General features: G+C 45.8%; 2 protein-coding genes across 8 annotated transcripts in view; one reads left to right on the forward strand and one right to left on the reverse strand.

The window, feature by feature from the left end:
- Nucleotides 1–19,586, reverse strand: part of ATP8A2 (ATPase phospholipid transporting 8A2) — a 330,202-nt gene that overhangs the window by 286,075 nt on the left and 24,541 nt on the right. For 4 of the 7 annotated variants that reach the window (XM_077927099.1, XM_077927095.1, XM_028726364.2 and 1 more), the window contains exon 2: nt 7,562–7,706. In XM_077927099.1, the coding sequence (XP_077783225.1) occupies nt 7,562–7,706 (145 nt within the window). Of the gene's footprint in view, nt 1–7,561; nt 7,707–8,267; nt 8,449–19,586 lie in introns of those variants that run through there. The other 3 variants (XM_077927096.1, XM_077927098.1, XM_077927097.1) reach the window with 3 other exon arrangements.
- On the forward strand, nt 4,430–5,617 carry LOC144327474 (endogenous retrovirus group PABLB member 1 Env polyprotein-like). Its single transcript, XM_077927093.1, has one exon. It carries the CDS (start codon nt 4,742–4,744, stop codon nt 5,303–5,305), a length of 564 nt encoding a protein of 187 aa, XP_077783219.1. The 5' UTR covers nt 4,430–4,741; the 3' UTR covers nt 5,306–5,617.

The raw sequence follows: 19,586 nt of genomic DNA on the forward strand, positions 1-19,586 counted from the left end.
GGTGTTATTTATATAAGGCATGATCTGGTCAAAGTGAAACAATTCAAAGTTCCATTGATTTCAGCACGAGAAAATTAAGTTCCTGCTTAAAGCTGCACTCCTATGGGTGGAATTCAACCAGGGTTTAACTCAGAGCAGACCCAGAGAAATTAATGGAGTCAATGGATCTCCTCTAAAGGAAAACGCAGTTGAATATCACCCTATACCTACACACCAGGAAGAAAGCTTCACTAAATCCAGTGGGACTTACTGACTTACTTGTTAAGAGCAGCTGAGATTTATTAGGAGACTATTCCCTTCACAGAGCTATAATTCCCTAGGAAGGGCGATTGTCAAACCACTCTGAGAATTGTAGCTCTATGAGAGGAATAGGAGTCTCCTAACAATGCTCATCACTCTTAACAAACTGCAGTTCCCAGGGTTCTTTGGGAAGCCATGTCTGCTTAAAGTGGAATGATGATGCTTTAAATGTACGGTACAGACGGGGCCTTACTCTTAGGTAAGTGTGCATAACATTGCAGCCTTAAGCATACTGCTTTGTTTCAGGGAGTAGAGAGGACTGACATTATTTTCAAGAGAGTTTCAGACAGATTAGTAATAACCCAAGTTGGAAAAATGGAATGCCCTACCCTTGAATATTAAACAGAGTTGATAGAATGGAGCTGCTACACCCAAGGGGGGACCCATTCACTTTTTCTAGCGCAGATGGGCCTGATCCAGATCAGGATAACAGCAGGGAGCAAAGGATTAAAGCCCCCTAACACACAAGTACATCGCCCAAACCTGGACCACCTCCTCCCGCTTTCCATTTACATTTTGAAAATCCATCCAGACCATCTTTAATTCCATGAACGGCATTGTGTTTTGTCAGGCTCTCAGGGTGTGCCAAAGAGCCATCACCCTACTACACTAAATCTTTCTTGCATAATTCGGTTGCATAAATTATTTTGAGGCACTTTGTCAAATTGTTGCTGATCTCCTTAAATTGAAGCTATAACCACCTCGAAACACAACGAGGAGCCTGCTGATCAAAGCCTTGCTGTTTATTAGGGCTGTTAAAAGTCTTCAACCAACACACTGCTTACTTTGCCTTGATTGGATTTTTAAAACTCGCTGTCCAAAGCAAAGCTTTATGATGATGGGATTTCCTCTCCCTCTCTCTGCCCAAATTACAAATTACGGTACTTATCACTGAAAGCACCACCAAGGTGGAAAAAGACGGGATGTTGGCTCCAATTCTACCAGCCTTTTTTTTTTAATGTCCTTATTGAGCTTTTCTTGGGTAGCAATAGAATATGCTGAGACTCTGTTTTCAAGTCATAGTATCATTCAAAGAAGTCAGTCATATTCAGAGACATTATAGGCAATATAGGGTTGTGGGAGAAGACAGAGGGGTGGGAAGGGGGAGATGGTAACATTTCATTCTTTAGCACAGTATATGAGCATAAGCTTATGTGTCAGCATCACATAGACAGGTATTTTATTTTTGCTGGCGGTGTTTTGAAGACTAATTTCACACTGAGTTCACTGGAACAGACTTTGATTTACAACATTGTAAGGGCCCCTTTCTACATTGCAGGCATGTCACAAAGCTTTTATCTACAACTAACCCAGTATGTTGTCCCAATATGATGTATGGAAAGTTATGGGTTGGGAACAAGTTTGATCTATGGTTTCTTTAACCACAGACTGTGGGAAAATGATTGCTTGTACATGAGAGCATGAGCAAGGTTCTTATTGTTACAGGGTGATTTCATAGCTAGAAGCATCCTTGGAGCATGAACAGCGCGTGAACAGCTCGTGCTGTCCTATGATTGGCTAATGTGGCATGGCCTGATGCTCGCATAAGTCTAGTGCGAAGGTCCTTGTACTTTGTATCTTTCTGATTTCACACAATAAAAGCTGTGCTGCATCAGCCCTAGGGAGCAGCCATATTTCGGAACCTAATAAGGTGTGAGACTGATTTTTCTTTGAATGCCGAGCTGCAACTCGACAATTGGTGCCCCGTGTGACTGACTTCGGATTTTACGTTGCTTCTCATCGTTCAGCGCTCACCACGCGTCTTTCATCCGCTTCGGATCCCGGTGAGTGCTCCCTTGCTACCCCGTGTGACTGCCTTCGGACTTCACGTTGTTTTTCATGATTCAGCACTCACCAACACGTCGTTCATCCACGTAGTGGATCCCTGGTGAGTGCTCCCGTGTGATTTCTTTCGGACTTCATGCTGTTTTGCAACGTTCAGCCTCACCTCGCCCGGCAGGGCTGTAGACGCGTCGTTCATCCACGTAGTGGATCCCCGGTGAGAGCTCCCGTGTGAATGTGATTCTGGACTACGTTACGGACTTATCAGCACTTACCTCGCCCGGCAAGGGCTTCAGGCGCCATTCATCCTTCCGAGGATCCCTGGTAAGTGCTCCCTGCTCTTTTTGCAACTCTTGCAATCATGGGAAAGTCTCTCTCTGCACCACAGAAAAAAATTTTTAAAGACCTTAAATTCCTTTTGGCCAGTAACAACCTTACTGTTCGGAAAGCTGACCTTAAGTCCCTTATAAAAGCCCTGGACACTCACTGTCCCTGGTTTCCCCAGGACGGAAATTGGGAGTTAGACGATTGGAAAAAAATTGGACACTTCTTTCAAAATCATCCTCAGATTGATGTCAAGGTTTTGCATGCCTGGGGTAACGTCTACAAAGCTATGTCATGCTTAACTCCTTCAAACATTCTTCTGGCTGCTGAAACAGCTTCTTCGCCCGCCCTCCCAGCTCCCGCTTTGCCTGCCTCAAACCTTCCTCCTAAACCTCCGGACATTCTCTCTTCGCCTCATCCTGTCACTCCCCTGCATTCTTCAAATCCTGCAGCACCCCCTGCTCTTCCACCTCCTGCGCCCAAGGCATTTGGCACCGCTTCTACTACTCCTCTCCAAGAATCTCTCCGTGCCGCCGCTCCGTTGTTGGCTTTTGATTCTACAACTCCTAATCTTTTTCCTGTGATTGCTCCTGCCGCGCCGGAGGGAGGCCCAGCCCGGCACGAACAGTTTGATTTGAGATTCATAAAGGAACTGTATTCTTCTGTCAAGGACAATGGCCCTGCACCCCCAGCCCCCATTATGCTGAACCAAACTGATGTTCTTGATGGCTTAACTGGCGAAGGCAATTTTCTTACTATTGCCCAACAGTTGGCCCTTGATTCCATGTATTGGACAGCTACTACTGCTGCCGCCCAAGAAGCCCTGTCCTCTGTTCCTGATGACAAGAATGAGCGCGGTGGCAGCATCAGACAGGGCCCTACAAAGCCCTATGGACAATTTGTCGATCGCTTGGATAACACTCTTAAGCGGCAAGTTCAGGACGTAGCAGCCCAAGAACTGATTGTCCGCCAGCTTGCGTTTGACACTGAGACACATAAAGCTTGCCTGCTAGCCACAGCTTTGTCTTCCACCGTGTCCCAGAATCCTGCAAAGGATAAAACCTGCTTTGGATGTGGCAAAGTGGACTATTTTCGTGCGCAGTGCAGATCTACCGCACAGCAATGTCACTCCAGCACAAAGTGCCCCATCTTTGATACAGGCCAGGACTTGTCAATTTTCTGAAGCACATCTTAGATTGGTCACCCTGGTTATTTGGCAACAGGAATTTTACGCCTGCTGAACTTCATTTCCGGAAGGAAGAAGTATTGCAACGCCCTCTAGTGTCTTACAGGTTGCTTCCAGATCCACAGCTGTTCCAGTGTTTCTTGGCACGTTGAAAGACCATCTTCATCTCCACCGCATTGGCACCCCTTTTTCTCTGGGAAGCCACTTCAACCATCAAATATCATTACAGTTTTGTTGCTTCTTGTTTGGGAAATGAGCCTGGCTTTGAAGGATGCCCTCGTCAGACCGGCATCGCTTGGATTTTATCCCCCAGATCTCTTCTTCTTTTCTCCCCCCTCAGGATTCCTGCCCTATGATGTGTTCCCCTGAGCATGTACAGAAAGCTGTCTTGGAACAATTGTGGACTCTTGGCAGGCGGGGGGGGTGAGGGGATTTCAGTGTGTTCCAGTTGTTTCATTCTTGTGCTTTGGCATGGTTCCCGGACAGAGGGCAGGTTGTGTGTGTTTCTTTATCAAGGCCTGAGAAGACAATGGGCTCCTGTATCTGCAGAAATGGCTGTGTGGCTTCTCCTGGATTGTGGTTTTTACATGCCAATAATCGAGCCACGAAATATCACGCAGGTTGCTCGGAAACAGCTATTGGAATAATTTACCATTCTCACCCTTATTGCCCCCCCGAGCAACCAATATGGCATCATCCTGAGTGGCCCCACAATTCCACTTCACACGGATGGAGCCTCTCCGTGAACTTTGTAAAACGCCGCTTTCGTCGTGCTGCTCTTTTGCAGAAGGCCAGGAGGCCTGAACCTTATCATCAGATTTGGACTAACAATACTTACGTTAGAGACATTAATCATTTTGCTTCTATACTTAACCTTTCTGATTGTTGGATGTGTATGCATATCCCTCCTCAATCAAAAAGATCTGGCATTTTATTACATGGTATTCCTATAAATGCTTCATATAAGATTAGCAATAATATGAAAGACAATCGCATAAGTTTACCTCCTGTATCTCTATCGCTTGTAGAATTAGCTCCGTATTGTTTTCATTTTAATCACAATAGCAAAAAATTTTTAGGTCATTATCCATATTGTAATTGGACATATGAATACATTAATGGATCTTCTTGTTTTGTTTTGTTTTTTAAATGTTACCGCTTCTGCCCCTTTTAGGTGTAGCCATGAATTACCGTGATTTGCATAAATTGGCAAACTGGACAGAAAATTTGTTTAATTCCACCATTTTGGCTTTAAAAATGATTAACAAAGAAATATCAGAAATAAGAAATGTAGTTCTTCAACATCATTATGCTTTAGATGTGATCCTTGCTTCTAAAGGTGGAATTTGTGCCTTAATTCATTCTCATTGCTGCATGTATATAACTGATCAATCGGCCAATATCTCTGCTACTATTGATCATATGGAACAAATGATAGCCCATAATCCTTTGAATCCACCTGAAGGTTTTGATCCATGGGAGTGGTTGTCTTCTTGGCTACCTAATGGATTATGGTTAAGAAAAATATTATTGATTGTAATTGCATGTATTGCTGGCTTCATTATGGTGTGTTGTTGCATTCAATGCATACCCTCTTTGATTTCCCAATGCACTGCATGGTGGTACCGACCACGGCCCACCACAGGGGTTACAAGAGGAATTTATGTTGCAAAGTGTAGACGCTTAGGCAATGAAGTATACGGTTTGGACTAATGGTCCCTCTTTTCCTCTAAATAATATAAACAAGAAAAGGGGACATGTGGGAAAATGATTGCTTGTACATGAGAGCATGAGCAAGGTTCTTATTGTTACAGGGTGATTTCATAGCTAGAAGCATCCTTGGAGCATGAACAGCGCGTGAACAGCTCGTGCTGTCCTATGATTGGCTAATGTGGCATGGCCTGATGCTTGCATAAGTCTAGTGCGAAGGTCCTTGTACTTTGTATCTTTCTGATTTCACACAATAAAAGCTGTGCTGCATCAGCCCTAGGGAGCAGCCATATTTCGGAACCTAATAAGGTGTGAGACTGATTTTTCTTTGAATGCCGAGCTGCAACTCGACAACAGACCTAACTGCGTCTACTGATCTATGTGATGACTCTCTCCATTACTTTACTCAACATACAAAAATGAGGCTTAGGTTTCAGGTGATGAAAAAGACCCCTGCCTGACACCTGGAAGAATCAATATCTGTCAGACTGCTTAATCTTCCTTCAACACTGGTGATGGGACAGGATAATAATAATAATAATAATTTATTATTTATACTGCACCCATCTGGCTGGGTTTCCCCAGCCACTCTGGGTGGCTCCCAACAGCATCCTCCACTGCACCTGAGTGGGGCTTAGGGCATCCCACTAGTTTTTGGCGAGGGGCATGACAGGCTTTGTGGCACACACACTGGTCTAATCTCTTAACAGAATTACCAGAGGGCTTGGGAGGAATGGCCAGAGGGTCTACCATTGCTCTCCCTTCTGCCCCTCAGTATCTGGCACCTAATGGGATTGCTTGACTCTGCCTAAGGGTAGGACTGGGATGCAACATGAGGTCTAAAGGATGACTCTGCTCCTGCTACTGTATGGAAGCGAGTAAGTGCACGAACAAGGCTGATACATGATGCTTATTACGTTCACATGCACGGCATATTCCTGCACCCTCTGAGAGACCAAAAATCAAGCTCTGCACAGCTGTAATCTCTCTCCTTGGTACGGGAGCTGCCAACAGTGCCATCCATTATTAGGTCCTGTAATTGTCTTGCTGAGAGAGCCGCTGTACGATGGCTGGTAACTGATCTCTCACCATTGTGCCCCACCTGTTACTGCCTCTCGCCTTATTCTCCTGCAAATAAGAGCCTATTATCCATCACCTGCCACTGACCTTCTCTTCCTTTCTTGACTGCTCTGGCCAGGAGGAGCACACTGGGTCCTTGCCTGCCACTGCTTGTTACTCACTCGACTTACACAGCTATTGTTGTGGCTCAAAGGACACAGCTTCAGCATGGGCCAGAGCCAAGATGGAACAAACAAACAACCTTCCGCTGTAGCAGCAACACCAGAAATCAGGCTGGTGTGGACATGTACAAGCTTAAACCAAGACATCTTCCCAATTATATGCTCCTGTGTTACAGTTAGGCCTGTACTCCTCCCAACCAACCACATCATGCTTCAAAAGTCAACTATTCCCACTCGCCTTTCCCCCCCTCCACCTCTCCCCCCCCCCTTCTTCCAAATGTAACCCTAATGTCTCAACAAATGAAACTGACCTATGGAAAATGTAACTTGAAAAAAGAGACATTGTGCATACCTTTGTAAACCAAGAAAACTTTAATAATATTTTTTTTTAAAAAAAAGTCAACTATTCTGGACTCAGGACCAACTTTTGACCCAAAGGTGCATTTGGGGACCCATTTCTTAATCTTTTACCATATAGTTGCATGGTGGCAGCGTTCCTCTTACGACCCACTTTGGACCAGGCTGCGACCCACTAGTAGGTCCAGACCCACCAGCTGACAAGCGGTGAATCAGAGCACCTCCAGATCACGAACTGCAACTCCCGCTGGCCCCAACCGGCACTGCTAATGCTTGGGGGTGATGGGAGTTGTAGTTCAGCAACCACTGGAAACATTTCGGGTTAAACCACCTCTGGATTAGGGAATCAGAACGTGGCTGGCAAATGCTGCCTCTTACTCGGCAACTCTGCCACTTTGGGACACTGGGTTTGTGAGTGGAAGCTTTGCCAGTCTCCATCACCACCACATGAATACTTTTATCAAAGTGGACATCTGGCAAAAAAACAGACCATTGTGCCTGAGAGCTGTAGGATGGAGTCAAAGTCAGGGAGCCACTCCCAGCAAGCCTAACTTCTTTCCTGGCCCATTTGGATGATCAATCCAGAGCAGTCACTTCCCACACAGTTCACTCTGCTTCTCTCTCTCTCTCTCTCTCTGCCCCCGGTGCGCCTTCCCCTTACCTGACCCGGTTGTCGTGGAACTTGCTCTGCTGGGGCTGGTTCAAGTAAATGGTGCGGGCTGCTGCCTCCTCCTGGTCCGCAGAGGACGTGGCCCCGGACATCTCATCATCTGCCTTCTTGTAGCCCGAAGAGGAGCAAATGGGTCCTGCCGGCCGCAGGCAGCAGCAGCAGCAGCAGCCAAGCAAAAGAAGAGAGAAGAGGGTGGGGGAAAGGGGTGGGTGGGGAAAGGAATCAGTTAGCAGAAGGAAAGATACAGAAGGAGAGAGGCGCGGCGGACGAGGAGGAGGCGGCGGCACGCAGCAGCAGCAGAAGCAGAATCACGCCGCCCGCATCTCTAGCGAGCCGCCTCGGTGGCAGCTTGCTTTCTCCTTCTCCTTCTCCTCCTCCTCGAGCAGCCTTTGCAAAGTGGCCCTGGAGAAGCAGGATCACGGCAACAGCAGCCTGTATGCCTCCCTGCCTCCCTGTTGCTTTCCAGCTCTGTCCCCAGGCGCGCGCGTGCATGTGCGCGCAAAGCAGCCGAAACCTCCCCGCGACACAAACACACGCGCGCGCATACACGCACACACACACAAACGCCCCGCACCCAGAAGCGCGGCTGGCTGCTGGAAGGGCGGAGGGAGGGAGGCGCCGCGCTCGCAGGCGGAGAAGAATAAACAAGAATCAAAGTCACGGCAACCGAAGGAGTTGCGAGTCCAAGTCCACCCACTTATTGATCGGCGGCGGCGGCTGCTGCAATCTCGAGCTCCCGGGCAGCAGAAGTAGAAAAGCGTCGCTTAGTTGTTTTTTCCGGGGCGCCTGGTTTGTATGGTGTGGAGCTTTACAAGCGAGGCGGGAGGGTGGGGTGCACGTGCTGGGTTTGTTACCACCCGGTGTAGGGCGGAACTAGATCGGGTGTGACAGATCCACCCGTGGCCTCAGAGGGAAAGAGATGGAAGCGCGCGTCGCCCCCCCCCCCCAAGAAACCGGAAAGGAGTAACAAACATTTGGGAAGGGACAGCAGAGCAAAGCGCACGAGTGGCGCGATTAAAAAAAAAATGTTGCCATTATTATGTTGGCCTCCAGGAGCCTCTTCCCTAATGTTCAGCTCCAACGATGAATCATCCAGTGGGACTCCGGGGTAACTTGGGATATATGGCTAGAAGACGCCTCCGAAGCAGCTTCCCGCTACCTGGTGTCCTCCTCCGACCATCCCTCAACTGGCCATGTTTGCTGGGGCTGATGGGAGTTGTAGTCCAAAGCATCAAGAGTGCCTGAGAAACTTCACCGAATATACAGTGCATCCCACAGCGGCCAAAACTGTCAAGTCTGTATACCAGGATTGGGGTATACACCATACTCTCCTGGGAATAATGGGAGGTATATTTTGGGGTCAGAGGCGGTGGGGAGGGGGAAGAACCATAAATAGATGGGGAACTCCATTTTCTCTCTTTCTGTCACCCCTTTCTCCCACTTTTTCTGCTACCATTTTTCCCCCCTTCACAACCTTTTCTCTGTCACCCTATGTGTCTATCTCCCCGGTTTTTGACTACTTGACACCCACATGATTTTGGCCAAGACTTTCAGATCGCCCGCTCCTGTCATAGGCAGGAATGAGCTGAAATGGATGAAACACGACACATGAAGAGAATTAGAAAGACTAAAACCCCTATGCATGCTTACCCAGGAATAAGGCCCATCAAACTCAATGGTACTTAGTTCTGGGCAGATGTGAACAGGCACGAAAATATACTGTCCTTTTGAAACCTCAAGCCTCACTTACAATGCAGGAGCTGTTCAGATAGATTTAAAAACAAAACAAATGTGTCTCTGTCAGAGCTGCTTATGAAAAGTGCACTGATCCTCAGTGACATTAGTATGGAAGGAAAGAACAACACTCTATTTCAGGGCTTGTAAACAAAATGTAATGGAGAGAAAACTCCTTAATTTCAAGTTGAGTCAAACTTGTCAAGTCAATCTTGTTTGTTGCTAAAGGGGAAAGTCACAAAAGGAAAGTCACATGTTTATTGTTTACTGAAACTCCCCCCCCCCCATATCAACTACCAAACCTATTATATATTTGAAAGTTACCATTTATAAGGAGATGGTCTTGTTTCATTGACAGAGGCACAGTGTTTCAAGGGCACTATGAAGAAGAAATTCAACCTGTTTAACTACTTCATCTGGCCTCAAATTTCTCTTGCCCTTCCCTGCCCAAAATTTCTCCATTTCTGCTAGGTGATGCTTGGTTATATGTTGCATTGTGATTCAGCTGGAGAAGAGCTATTGCAAGATATATTGAATGGAATCACCCAAATGTTGAGACCAGTTTCAGAGGCCCTGCTCTAGATCAGCCTGTCGTCTGAATTAAGAGGAGTGGCAGGGCCTTTACAGCTGTAGCACTCCGTTTATGGATTTCAGTAGACAGAAATATTCACCTAGCACTGCCTTTCTTTTCAGCACCGCCTTGAAAACTTACTTTTATTTGCCAGGCCTTTTATTTTTCCATTGGATCTTTTTGACTGCCTGCTGAATTTTGCTTTTTTTAAATTTTGGTGTATCTTTGGAGATCTACAGCTGAAGAGTGTCTAATAATCATTTTCTGAAAACCAAATAAACATTGCCCTAGTGCAGAGAGCCACTGAAATGCTGCCACACTGGAGTAATATTTAATTGCAGGGGTATTTCCTGTGTTAACTTAGTTTTGAGAAAAGGAGGAAAACACAAACAATCCTACAGCTTGGGGGCAAATTTCACTCAGAATTCTAGTCCCCCATCAATGGGCCAGGAATAGAGATTTATTTAAAAATTACAAATACAGCTGTCCCAGTTACTTTTGTGATTTCCCTGGCGTCAAGCTTATTCTTGCATTATGCTGCTGGTTCAAATGGCAACATTTGTCCCTTTGTGAACACCTCAGCAAAATAGGGTTACAAAAAGCAGCATTATAAGCCCAGCATACACACAGACTATTTGCTAATTACAGTGGAGGAAGTATTTGGCCAGATGATTGACTTAATATCTCCTGCATGCAAAGAGGAATCTACTTGCAATCCTTTGTCAAAGAAGCACCTATTCAAACAAAGCAAAGACAAAGGAACAAACTGCATGTGGGAATGACAATGCACACTGAACACTGCTGCTCACAGATGGGACACAACGGGCAATGCTCTGGTGTCATGCCTCAGCCTGCCGCATCAGCTACCACAACAGAAGTCACCCAAGACATTGTTGCTAAAGTGTGTGGGGTCCCATTGCCTCCCCAGAGGGCTATCTTGACCTTCAACTCAATTGTCAATGTAGTGGAGGTCTTTTTTCATCTGAGGGCCACATTCCCTTCTCAGCAACATTATGAGGACCACATGCCAGTGACAGGAGGAGACGGGCAAAAGCATGTAGAGCAGCAAATATACCATCAGTCAGGTTGTGTATCCACAGCAGAACCAGAGGAGGAATGACTGCAGAGAGGAGCAGAGAGAAGAAGAAACGCCATCTGCAGCAGCACAATTGGATGCCTTCCTCTGCCCCAGCAGAACATGTCTCTCCCACATTGGTCTCTACAGCCACAACAGGCGCTGTAACTCCCCAACAGTTAGACTTTGCCCCTGAAGGCGCACTCCTCCATAATCTCCCAAAGACAGACAGATGCCAGCCAACCAATCTGTCCAGTAGACTAGTTTCTGCTCATGTGTCTCTCTATCCGGGACACGGGTGGCGCTGTGGATTAAACCACAGAGCCTAGGACTTGCCGATCAGAAGGTCAGCGGTTCGAATCCCCGTGACGGGGTGAGCTCCCGTTGCTTGGTCCCTGCTCCTGCCAACCTAGCAGTTCGAAAGCAAGTCAAAGTGCAAGTAGATAAATAGGTACCGCTACGGCGGGAAGGTAAACGGCATTTCCATGCGCTGTTCTGGTTCGCCAGAAGCGGCTTGGTCATGCTGGCCACACGACCCAAAAGCTGTACGGCGGCTCCCTCGGCCAATAAAGCGAGATGAGCGCCGCAACCCTAGAGTCGGCCACGACTGGACCTAATGGTCAGGGGTCCCTTTACCTTTACTTATCTCTCTATCCAAGGAAGCAAGTGGCATTTTCAGAGTTCATTTTCAGAGAATACTTTCCAGCCAGGCAACAACACAAGTGCAAAGTGGGGCCAGTGAGGGGTTGTTGCCCAGAGAGTGTTTTGAGGCACACAAGGAGGCCAAGTTAGTTAATTTCAGGTCAGCTGGCATTGCTAGGGAAACCTTAACCCCAGCTGATGAAGACAAAAGCTATGCCCTTCAAAACATTTACAAAAAGAAGTAACATCCCTAAGAGTAGATAGATAAGACCGCTGCCACTTTGAGTTGATTGATAGCTGCTGAAATTGCAATGTTTTGCCACAAAATGAGCCTGTAATCATTCCTGGCCTGCAGAGGTAGCAACCACCACTTAAGGCAATTCAGTTGGCACAAGCAATAAAGCAATCATAAGCAGGAAGCAGCATGAAACGTATTTAGAAATCCGGAAGGGAAATGTTGTGCTTTAACTACAAAGTAAGTACAGTAATAATAAAAAGCAGGAAGGATAAAATTCACAATTGACGTTTTAATTCGCTTGCATTTGGATGCTCGGCTTTGTAAAAACAAAGGAAATATGCAAGGTAGTGGCTAAAGTGTTTAATGATGTTGTTATATTTAGAACGGAGAACATGAAACAATTTGTCTGCTTGAATTATTTAGACTATTCCTTGCCTAAAGGTGTCTCTTTGAGCAAGGTGCCTTGTTCACTCTCGTCCTGTGCTTGTAGCATGGGGTGATGTGGATGGCATGGATTCATCTGTCGGAAGGGCATTGCCATGGCGGAATGGAGGTGTGTTAGATGAGCAAAATAGTTTAGGTTGATTTGGTCAGGTGCCTTTGGGTCTGTGATCTTTAAAGCAATTGTTCAGACTTATCTGGTGGGGGGGTGGAATGGATCAAAGCGGCAGTGCTAAATAACTCTTCTGGAAAAATATCAACACCATGGGGGGTGGGGAAAGAGGGCTGTAGCTCAGTGGTAGAGAAGAAGAAGAAGAAGAAGAAGAAGAAGAAGAAGAAGAAGAAGAAGAAGAAGAAGAGGAGGAGGAGGAGGAGGAGTTTGGATTTGATATCCCGCTTTATCACTACCCAAAGGAGTCTCAAAGCGGATAACATTCTCCTTTCCCTTCCTCCCCCACAACAAACACTCTGTGAAGTGAGTGGGGCTGAAAGACTTCAGAGAAGAGTGACTGGCCCAAGGTCACCCAGCAGCTGCAGGTGGAGGAGCAGGGAATCGAACCTGGTTCACCAGATTACGAGTCTACCGCTCTTAACCACTATACCACACTGGCTCTCATGCAGAAGGTCCCAGGTTCAATCCCTGGCACCTCCAGCAAGGTCTGAGAGAGAAGACACTTGCCTGGAATCCTGGAGAGCCACTGCCAGTCAGTGTAGACAATACTGAGCAAAATGGACCAATGGTCTGACTCACTAGGAGGCAGCTTCCTGTTTTCTGTGTCACCATACACTGCAATAGAAAACTAGGTACCATTAGCATTTAGCATTGGCAGATCTCAGATTATGCCATTAAGCCCTTGTGTGCATTAAGATCTTCCAGAGAGGTCCGTAAGATCTAGGACAGCTTTCACTAACTTGTTCTCCTCCAGATGTTTTGGACTACACTCCCCTCAGCCCCAGCCAGCAGGAAATGGGGCTAATAAGAGCTGCAGTCCAAAACTTCAGGAGGATACCGGGTTAGTGAAGGCTCATCTGGGGCCTTCTTGGTGGTGGCTTCCCAGTTACAGATTTCTATGTCCAAAGAGAACTGCCCATCCAATTCCTTTTCCAACTTTGGAAAATTGTTCTAGAAGACATTTTCATGGTTGTAGCTTGCCCTTGAACCTTAGAGTGAAGGGCAGGTGATTAATAAATCCATAACAACAACTACAGTGGTGCCCCGCAAGACGAATGCCTCGCAAGATGAAAAACCCGCAAGACGAAAGGGTTTTCCGTCGCGGAGGCGCTTCGCAAGACGAAGTTCCCTGTGGGCTTGCTTCGCAAGACGAAAACGTCTTGCGAGTCTCGCCATTTTTGTTCACTCCCCCCCCTTTTTCAAAGGCGCTAAGCTGTTAATAGCCTTTTAACAGCTTAGCCACTAAGCCCGCTAAGCCGCTAATAGCGCTAATCCGCTTAGCCGCCAATGGGGTTGCTTCGCAAGACAAAAAAACCGCTAGACGAAGAGAATCGCGGAACAGATTCTTTTCGTCTTGCGAGGCACCACTGTATTATTATTATTATTATTATTATTGCTAGAACTTAAGAGTTCTGGTGTGTAGCTGTATTTTTATCATGAGCAATGCAGTTTTTAAACTTGTCTTGGAGTTTGGTGTTAAATTTGTTCATGATGTGATTTTTATCTTTACTCTTCTTTTTTGGCATTTCATTGTTACCACTTGCAGATCATTAAGGAGAAAAATCAGCAAATAAAGAAATGAGCAGAGAATGATTCTAGCCAAAGAAAGTTATTTGAGAGTTGTAAAAATCTCAGTGAGTGTCACGAACATGTTTAAATCGGTGGGACTCCAATATAGTTCACTTTGGCTAGATCTTGCCCATACTTTCTAGTGGATTTTAACAGCTGTGTGATGCCAGAAATTTGACAGGTGCCATTTCCGCCATGACACAGATACTGTAAAGGAGAAGTCTACATTTGTCAAATTTCTACATCTTGTGTGCTATCAAAGGCACCAAGGCTGACCAGAAAGAAAGGTGTCATCTTCCATCATCATTATTACAGTATAGTGGTACCTCGGGTTAAGTACTTAATTCGTTCTGGAGGTCTGTTCTTAACCTGAAACTGTTCTTAACCTGAAGCACCAGTTTAGCTAACGTGGCCTCCTGCTGCTGCCGTGCCACCGGAGCACAATTTCTGTTCTTATTTTGAAGCAAAGTTCTTAACCCGAGGTACCATTTCTGGGTTAGTGGAGTCTGTAACCTGAAGCGTATGTAACCCGAGGTACCACTGTATTATTATTCACCCTAATGTACCAGGGTGGGTTACAAAAATTTAACATGTTTGTATTTTTTTTTATAAAAAAAACAGTTAATTGAAAACAATTTAAACAAAATTACAAAGTTTAAAGCAAAAATCAAATAGGCAGCAGCTCTATTAGAATGCATTGTTTTTACTGCACGTCTTGGTATGCGAGGGGGATGGAGAGCCACAGGTGCTTGCTGCACTCCCAACTCCCATCATTGCTGACCGGGGGATGGAGGAGTCCCACAGCATAGCGTACACCAGGGACAGGTTCCCCATCCCTGGCGTTCAAGGCACATCCTCTGCCGCAAGAATAAGTTTGACATACAGTGGTAAAGGTAAAGGTACCCCTGCCTGTACGGGCCAGTCTTGCCAGACTCTGGGGTTGTGCGCCCATCTCACTCAAGAGGCCGGGGGCCAGCGCTGTCCGGAGACACTTCCAGGTCACATGGCCAGCGTGACATCGCTGCTCTGGCGAGCCAGAGCTGCACACGGAAACGCCGTTTACCTTCCCGCTAGTAAGCGGTCCCTATTTATCTACTTGCACCCGGGGGTGCTTTCGAACTGCTAGGTTGGCAGGCGCTGGGACCGAGCAATGGGAGCGCACCCCGCCGCGGGGATTCGAACCGCCGACCTTTTGATCGGCAAGCCCTAGGCGCTGAGGCTTTTACCCACAGCGCCACCCGCGTCCCTAATGACATACAGTGGTACCTCGGGTTAAAAACTTAATTCGTTCTGGAGGTCCGTTCTTAACCTGAAGCACCACTTTACCTAATGGGGCCTGCCGCACTGCCGCTGCACAATTTCTGTTCTCATCCTGAAGCAAAGTTCTTAACCCGAGGTATTATTTCTGGGTTAGCAGAGTCTTGTAACCTGAAGCGTCTGTAACCCGAGGTACCACTGTACTTGTGTGAGCATCCTCATTTCCAGCAGCTCAGAACCTAAGATCGCGAGCAGCTCATTTGCTTTCAGAACAAACCCATGAGATAGGGACTGGCCAAGCTGTTACAGGACACCGAAGGAACTTGGTAGCTGAGAGAGGCTTTTAAAATTTTAAGTTTCCCTCGTTTAAACTGAACACACTAACCACAACTCTGCACTGACTCCACAATCCCAAGTGCCTTTGGGCCAGCTCAAACATTATCACCTGCCACTTAAAAGGCTCTTCCCAACTCCATATTGAACACTGAAGAAGTGGGGTTTTTTTGCTGTGTGCCTCTGCACAAATGCACAGCGGTGCTGCATGCCAGCTCTGCACTTTTCTGCAGGCTGGCTGCTGGCAGCGCTACCTCTCTCCGCTGACCCAGATGGCAAAAGGTTTTCAGATGCTACTGCTTTTGCTGTTATGGGAAGATGTTTTGGGTAGAACGGTGGACGGCAGTAAAGTCTGAACCAACTGCTTAATAAGGAAGACCATGAGGATAATATTTTGGCTTCAATGAATTTTTTTTTATTATTATTTTATTTTATTTTATTTTATTTTTTGCATTTCTACCCCTTCTTTTTATCCAGGGAGCTCAAGTTGGCGCACTTGATTCTCCCACTTCTCATTTAATCCCACAACCCTGTGGGCTAGGTTAGGCTGAGAGGCAGTGACTGGCCCAAGGTCACCCAATGAGCTTCATGGCCAAGTCGGGATTTGTGCCCTGGTTTCGCAGGTCCTGAACCAGCTTCTCTAACCACCTCAACAAAGAAGATAAAAAGCAAAGATAGTCATAGTCCAAACTGCCAGAACAGTTTGTCCTTGCACTCATGTTAAGTCCCTTTAATGTCGTGCAAGTGGGGCTACAAGAGGGCTGGGGAACCTTTTCCACCCCGAGGGCCACATTCTCTTCTTGGCAACCTTCCAGGGGCCACATGCCCATAGTGGGCGGAGCCAGAGGCCAATGTGGGTGGACCAACAAATGTGCATTGTATCTTTTGTACGGCAAACTGGTTTATTCACCCTCACACGTCTTTCTCTACCTTCCATCCAGGCAAGCAAGCAGCATTATCAGAATGCCAGGACACTTTCCAGCCAGTTAAAAATATCTGAGGAGGGTGTAAAGCAGGGCGGGTGAATGTGAGGTTCCTCATCCCTGGGGTACAAAAGAAATAGCAAAGCGAATTAAGATATTGGAAAAGGGAAGCAGATAAATGATTTGGTTCTCCTGCAGTTCATCAAAAAGTACTTTTATTTATTTACTTTATGCCATGAACGGGCTGCATGCAGAGGAGTGGTGGGAGGCACCAGCTGGGGAACGCCCAAGGGAACCCCCAGGGGAAGGAGGCTCAGAGCCAGGGGTTGGTGGTGGGAACATGATGAGTGATCAGAGGGAGAAGACTGGGAGGAGGTGGTGTCGGAAGATGAAGAGGCAACAGGGTTTAGTGAGCAAGGAGAGTCTGTGGCAGAGAGCAGTCTCCCCCTCCTGCTGCAACCAGTCCCATCTCTCCTGGTCTCCCAGAACATGAAGAGAAATTAAGAGGGCGAAGCAACAACAGCCAAACTTGCTTGGGAAGGACCTGGGGGAGGAGGAGCCTTAGGGCACGCTGGGGAGACAGGCATCTTCAGTCCTCACAATTGCTTTGTTTAATACCCTCAACAACCCTGTGAGGTTGGTTAATCTTCCTGTGGCGTACCATGACTCAAGAGTCAAGATGCACTGTGTACTTTAGCATAAATACCTAAGCATGAGTAGCAACATGGGTTTAACAGTGTGCATGCCTTGAAAAACCCTGGTGCGATCATATTTTCCATGTTATGTTCATGTGTGTTTCAAGACCTGTATGCAGGCAGATATTATTTCCACACTTGGGTTTGCTGCAGAAAACACCAATGTAAAACGGGTATATCTGCAGCAATTGTGTTTGCTGTGTGGGGCTTCGCTAATAAGATTGAGGAAAATTAAAGGCAACCTCAGAGTTTAACGTGAAGCAGATGCTTGGCAATTAACAACCGCAATTGCAGCTGAAGGATAATAGCATTATTAGATGCATACTGCAATGCCCTCCCCGTCAGAGCTGGCAATGTAATTTTGGTTTAAAGGATATGAGTAGCAGGGAATAAATGTCATGGCTCTACTGAAATCAAACACAGAGTAGCGTGTCCTCACCAGAACACACAACAAACAAGCAAGATAAAAAAGAAAGTGGAGAGGATTAAAATGGCACACAAAAGAAATTAAGCAGCTGCTGGGACTGATTAAAAGAATTATGCATGCATCACTTAGCCAAAACAATAAGAAATGTACACGACAGATGCGTGTAATTGGGGGTGGGGGAGAATAAACGCAAAGGGCAAGTTTGTTAAGAATGGCCAAAGTGGAAGCCTAGTTTAACCATAAATTATCTGGGCAACACCCAAATAAAAACAGAGGTTAAATATATTGAAAGTAATATGTTATTCTAATAGCATAGGCTCCTTTGGGCTAGCAAATAAGTGAATGAACTTTACTAGCTCATAAAGATCTTTTATATGCCTGCATACCAACATATGGGCATTTGATTTGGGGGGTTGTCTTTAATCTCGGGGGGCGGGGAGGAATACAGTTAAAGGCACAGCTTTTCTGGGTTGGTGAAATTAAAAGGGAGAATATGTGTTGGGTAGCCAGGAAAAAATGAGGATGAGGTTCCTGCACCTTTAATACTTGTACGGAATAGGGAATTTCAGGAGGTGTGGCTTATCAGGTAGATGAAGAACAAATATTGAAGCTGCAGGACTCCCATCCCCTTCTTCACCTGGATGTTTGACGTACCAGGGGATATATGAGTCCACCTCATCATCTGAGGCCCTTCTTCGTGTGCCTCCTTTATGACAGGTCCAGAGGGTGGCAACACAACAGTGCAAACTTCCCAGGCGATAATATCTCCTCTTTCTTTCCCTGCTTTTAATACGAGCCAGGGTTTGCTAAATCCCAGGCCAGATTTTGTTTTGACTGCCATGGAGATTAGAAGAAGAGATAGCCTCTGAGCATTGAGAAAGAACCTTTCTTAACTAAGTGAGTGAAAACAGCCTTGAGTAGCTTTCAGCTAAAATACATATATAAGCAGTTTTTAGGCTGTTTCCTCTTCAGGAACCTTCAGCTTTTGCAGGAAATGAAAACAGCTGATTGGCGTTCACATCTTTCCCTAAGCATAAGGGCAAAGAGAAATGTAAACACAGGAGGAGAGATGTGGGACCTGGAGCAACAAAATGTTCTCACGCCCTAGTCTGCAACTGCAGCCTTGACTTGCTGTCCAGGTCTCTTACACTAGAGGAAGTTTCAGGAGTAAAGTAGTACCAAAATACACCTTTGTTCCCTCCCTACCACAGCCCTTTCCCTGCTGGACTGTGTAGCCATACAGAGTTGCAAGTGCTACATCTGAGTATTTCATGAAATATACATGAAAGGGTGGCAGTTCTGGATAGAAGAGAGGCACTAGGCAAATCGAAATCCCCCTTCCTTTTTTCCCCCAATCGTTTTTTTTTTTTTGAATGATTGAATATGCGGAATTAGATAATCTATCAGAAAGAATAAAAAATAAATCAAAGGAAGTATTTATCTCAAAATAGGAACTCTTTAAAATTTATTTGAAAAATAGTAATGACAGTTTAAAGTCTGTAGCAGCATTTGAATCACTTCAGTAGAAGTTTTAAGTTTGATGGAAAACACATGATAGAATAAATAATATTAATACCAAAACATGTTATGATATGGCAGTGAACAATTGATGAGAAATAGAAGTAAGGGGTAGACGGGAAGTCAAGTATATAGAAAAAAGACAATTTTTATGATAAAAGTATTGTGAACACTATTCAATGTATTGTTGTTGTTTCTTTTTTAGTTGTCAGGAGGTGATGGATATTTGTTTATTTTTGTATTTCTCTCTTTTTTTAATGTATTAAAGTGAAATAATAATAAATAAAAGAAATCCCCTTCCAGAATCCTTATTATAAGCTGTCTAGTGCATGGGTAGGCCCAGTCGCCTTCTAAATCCGACCTGTGGATGGTCTGGGAATCAGCGTGTTTTTACATGAGTGGAATGTGTGATTTTATTTAA

Source organism: Podarcis muralis, chromosome 4 (assembly GCF_964188315.1).
Source record: "Podarcis muralis chromosome 4, rPodMur119.hap1.1, whole genome shotgun sequence".
Taxonomy (NCBI): domain Eukaryota; kingdom Metazoa; phylum Chordata; class Lepidosauria; order Squamata; family Lacertidae; genus Podarcis; species Podarcis muralis.

Coding starts and splice junctions, on each gene's coding strand:
- LOC144327474 (XM_077927093.1), top strand. CDS start 4,742: ATGTTACCGCTTCTGCCCCTTTTAGGTGTAGCCATGAATTACCGTGAT.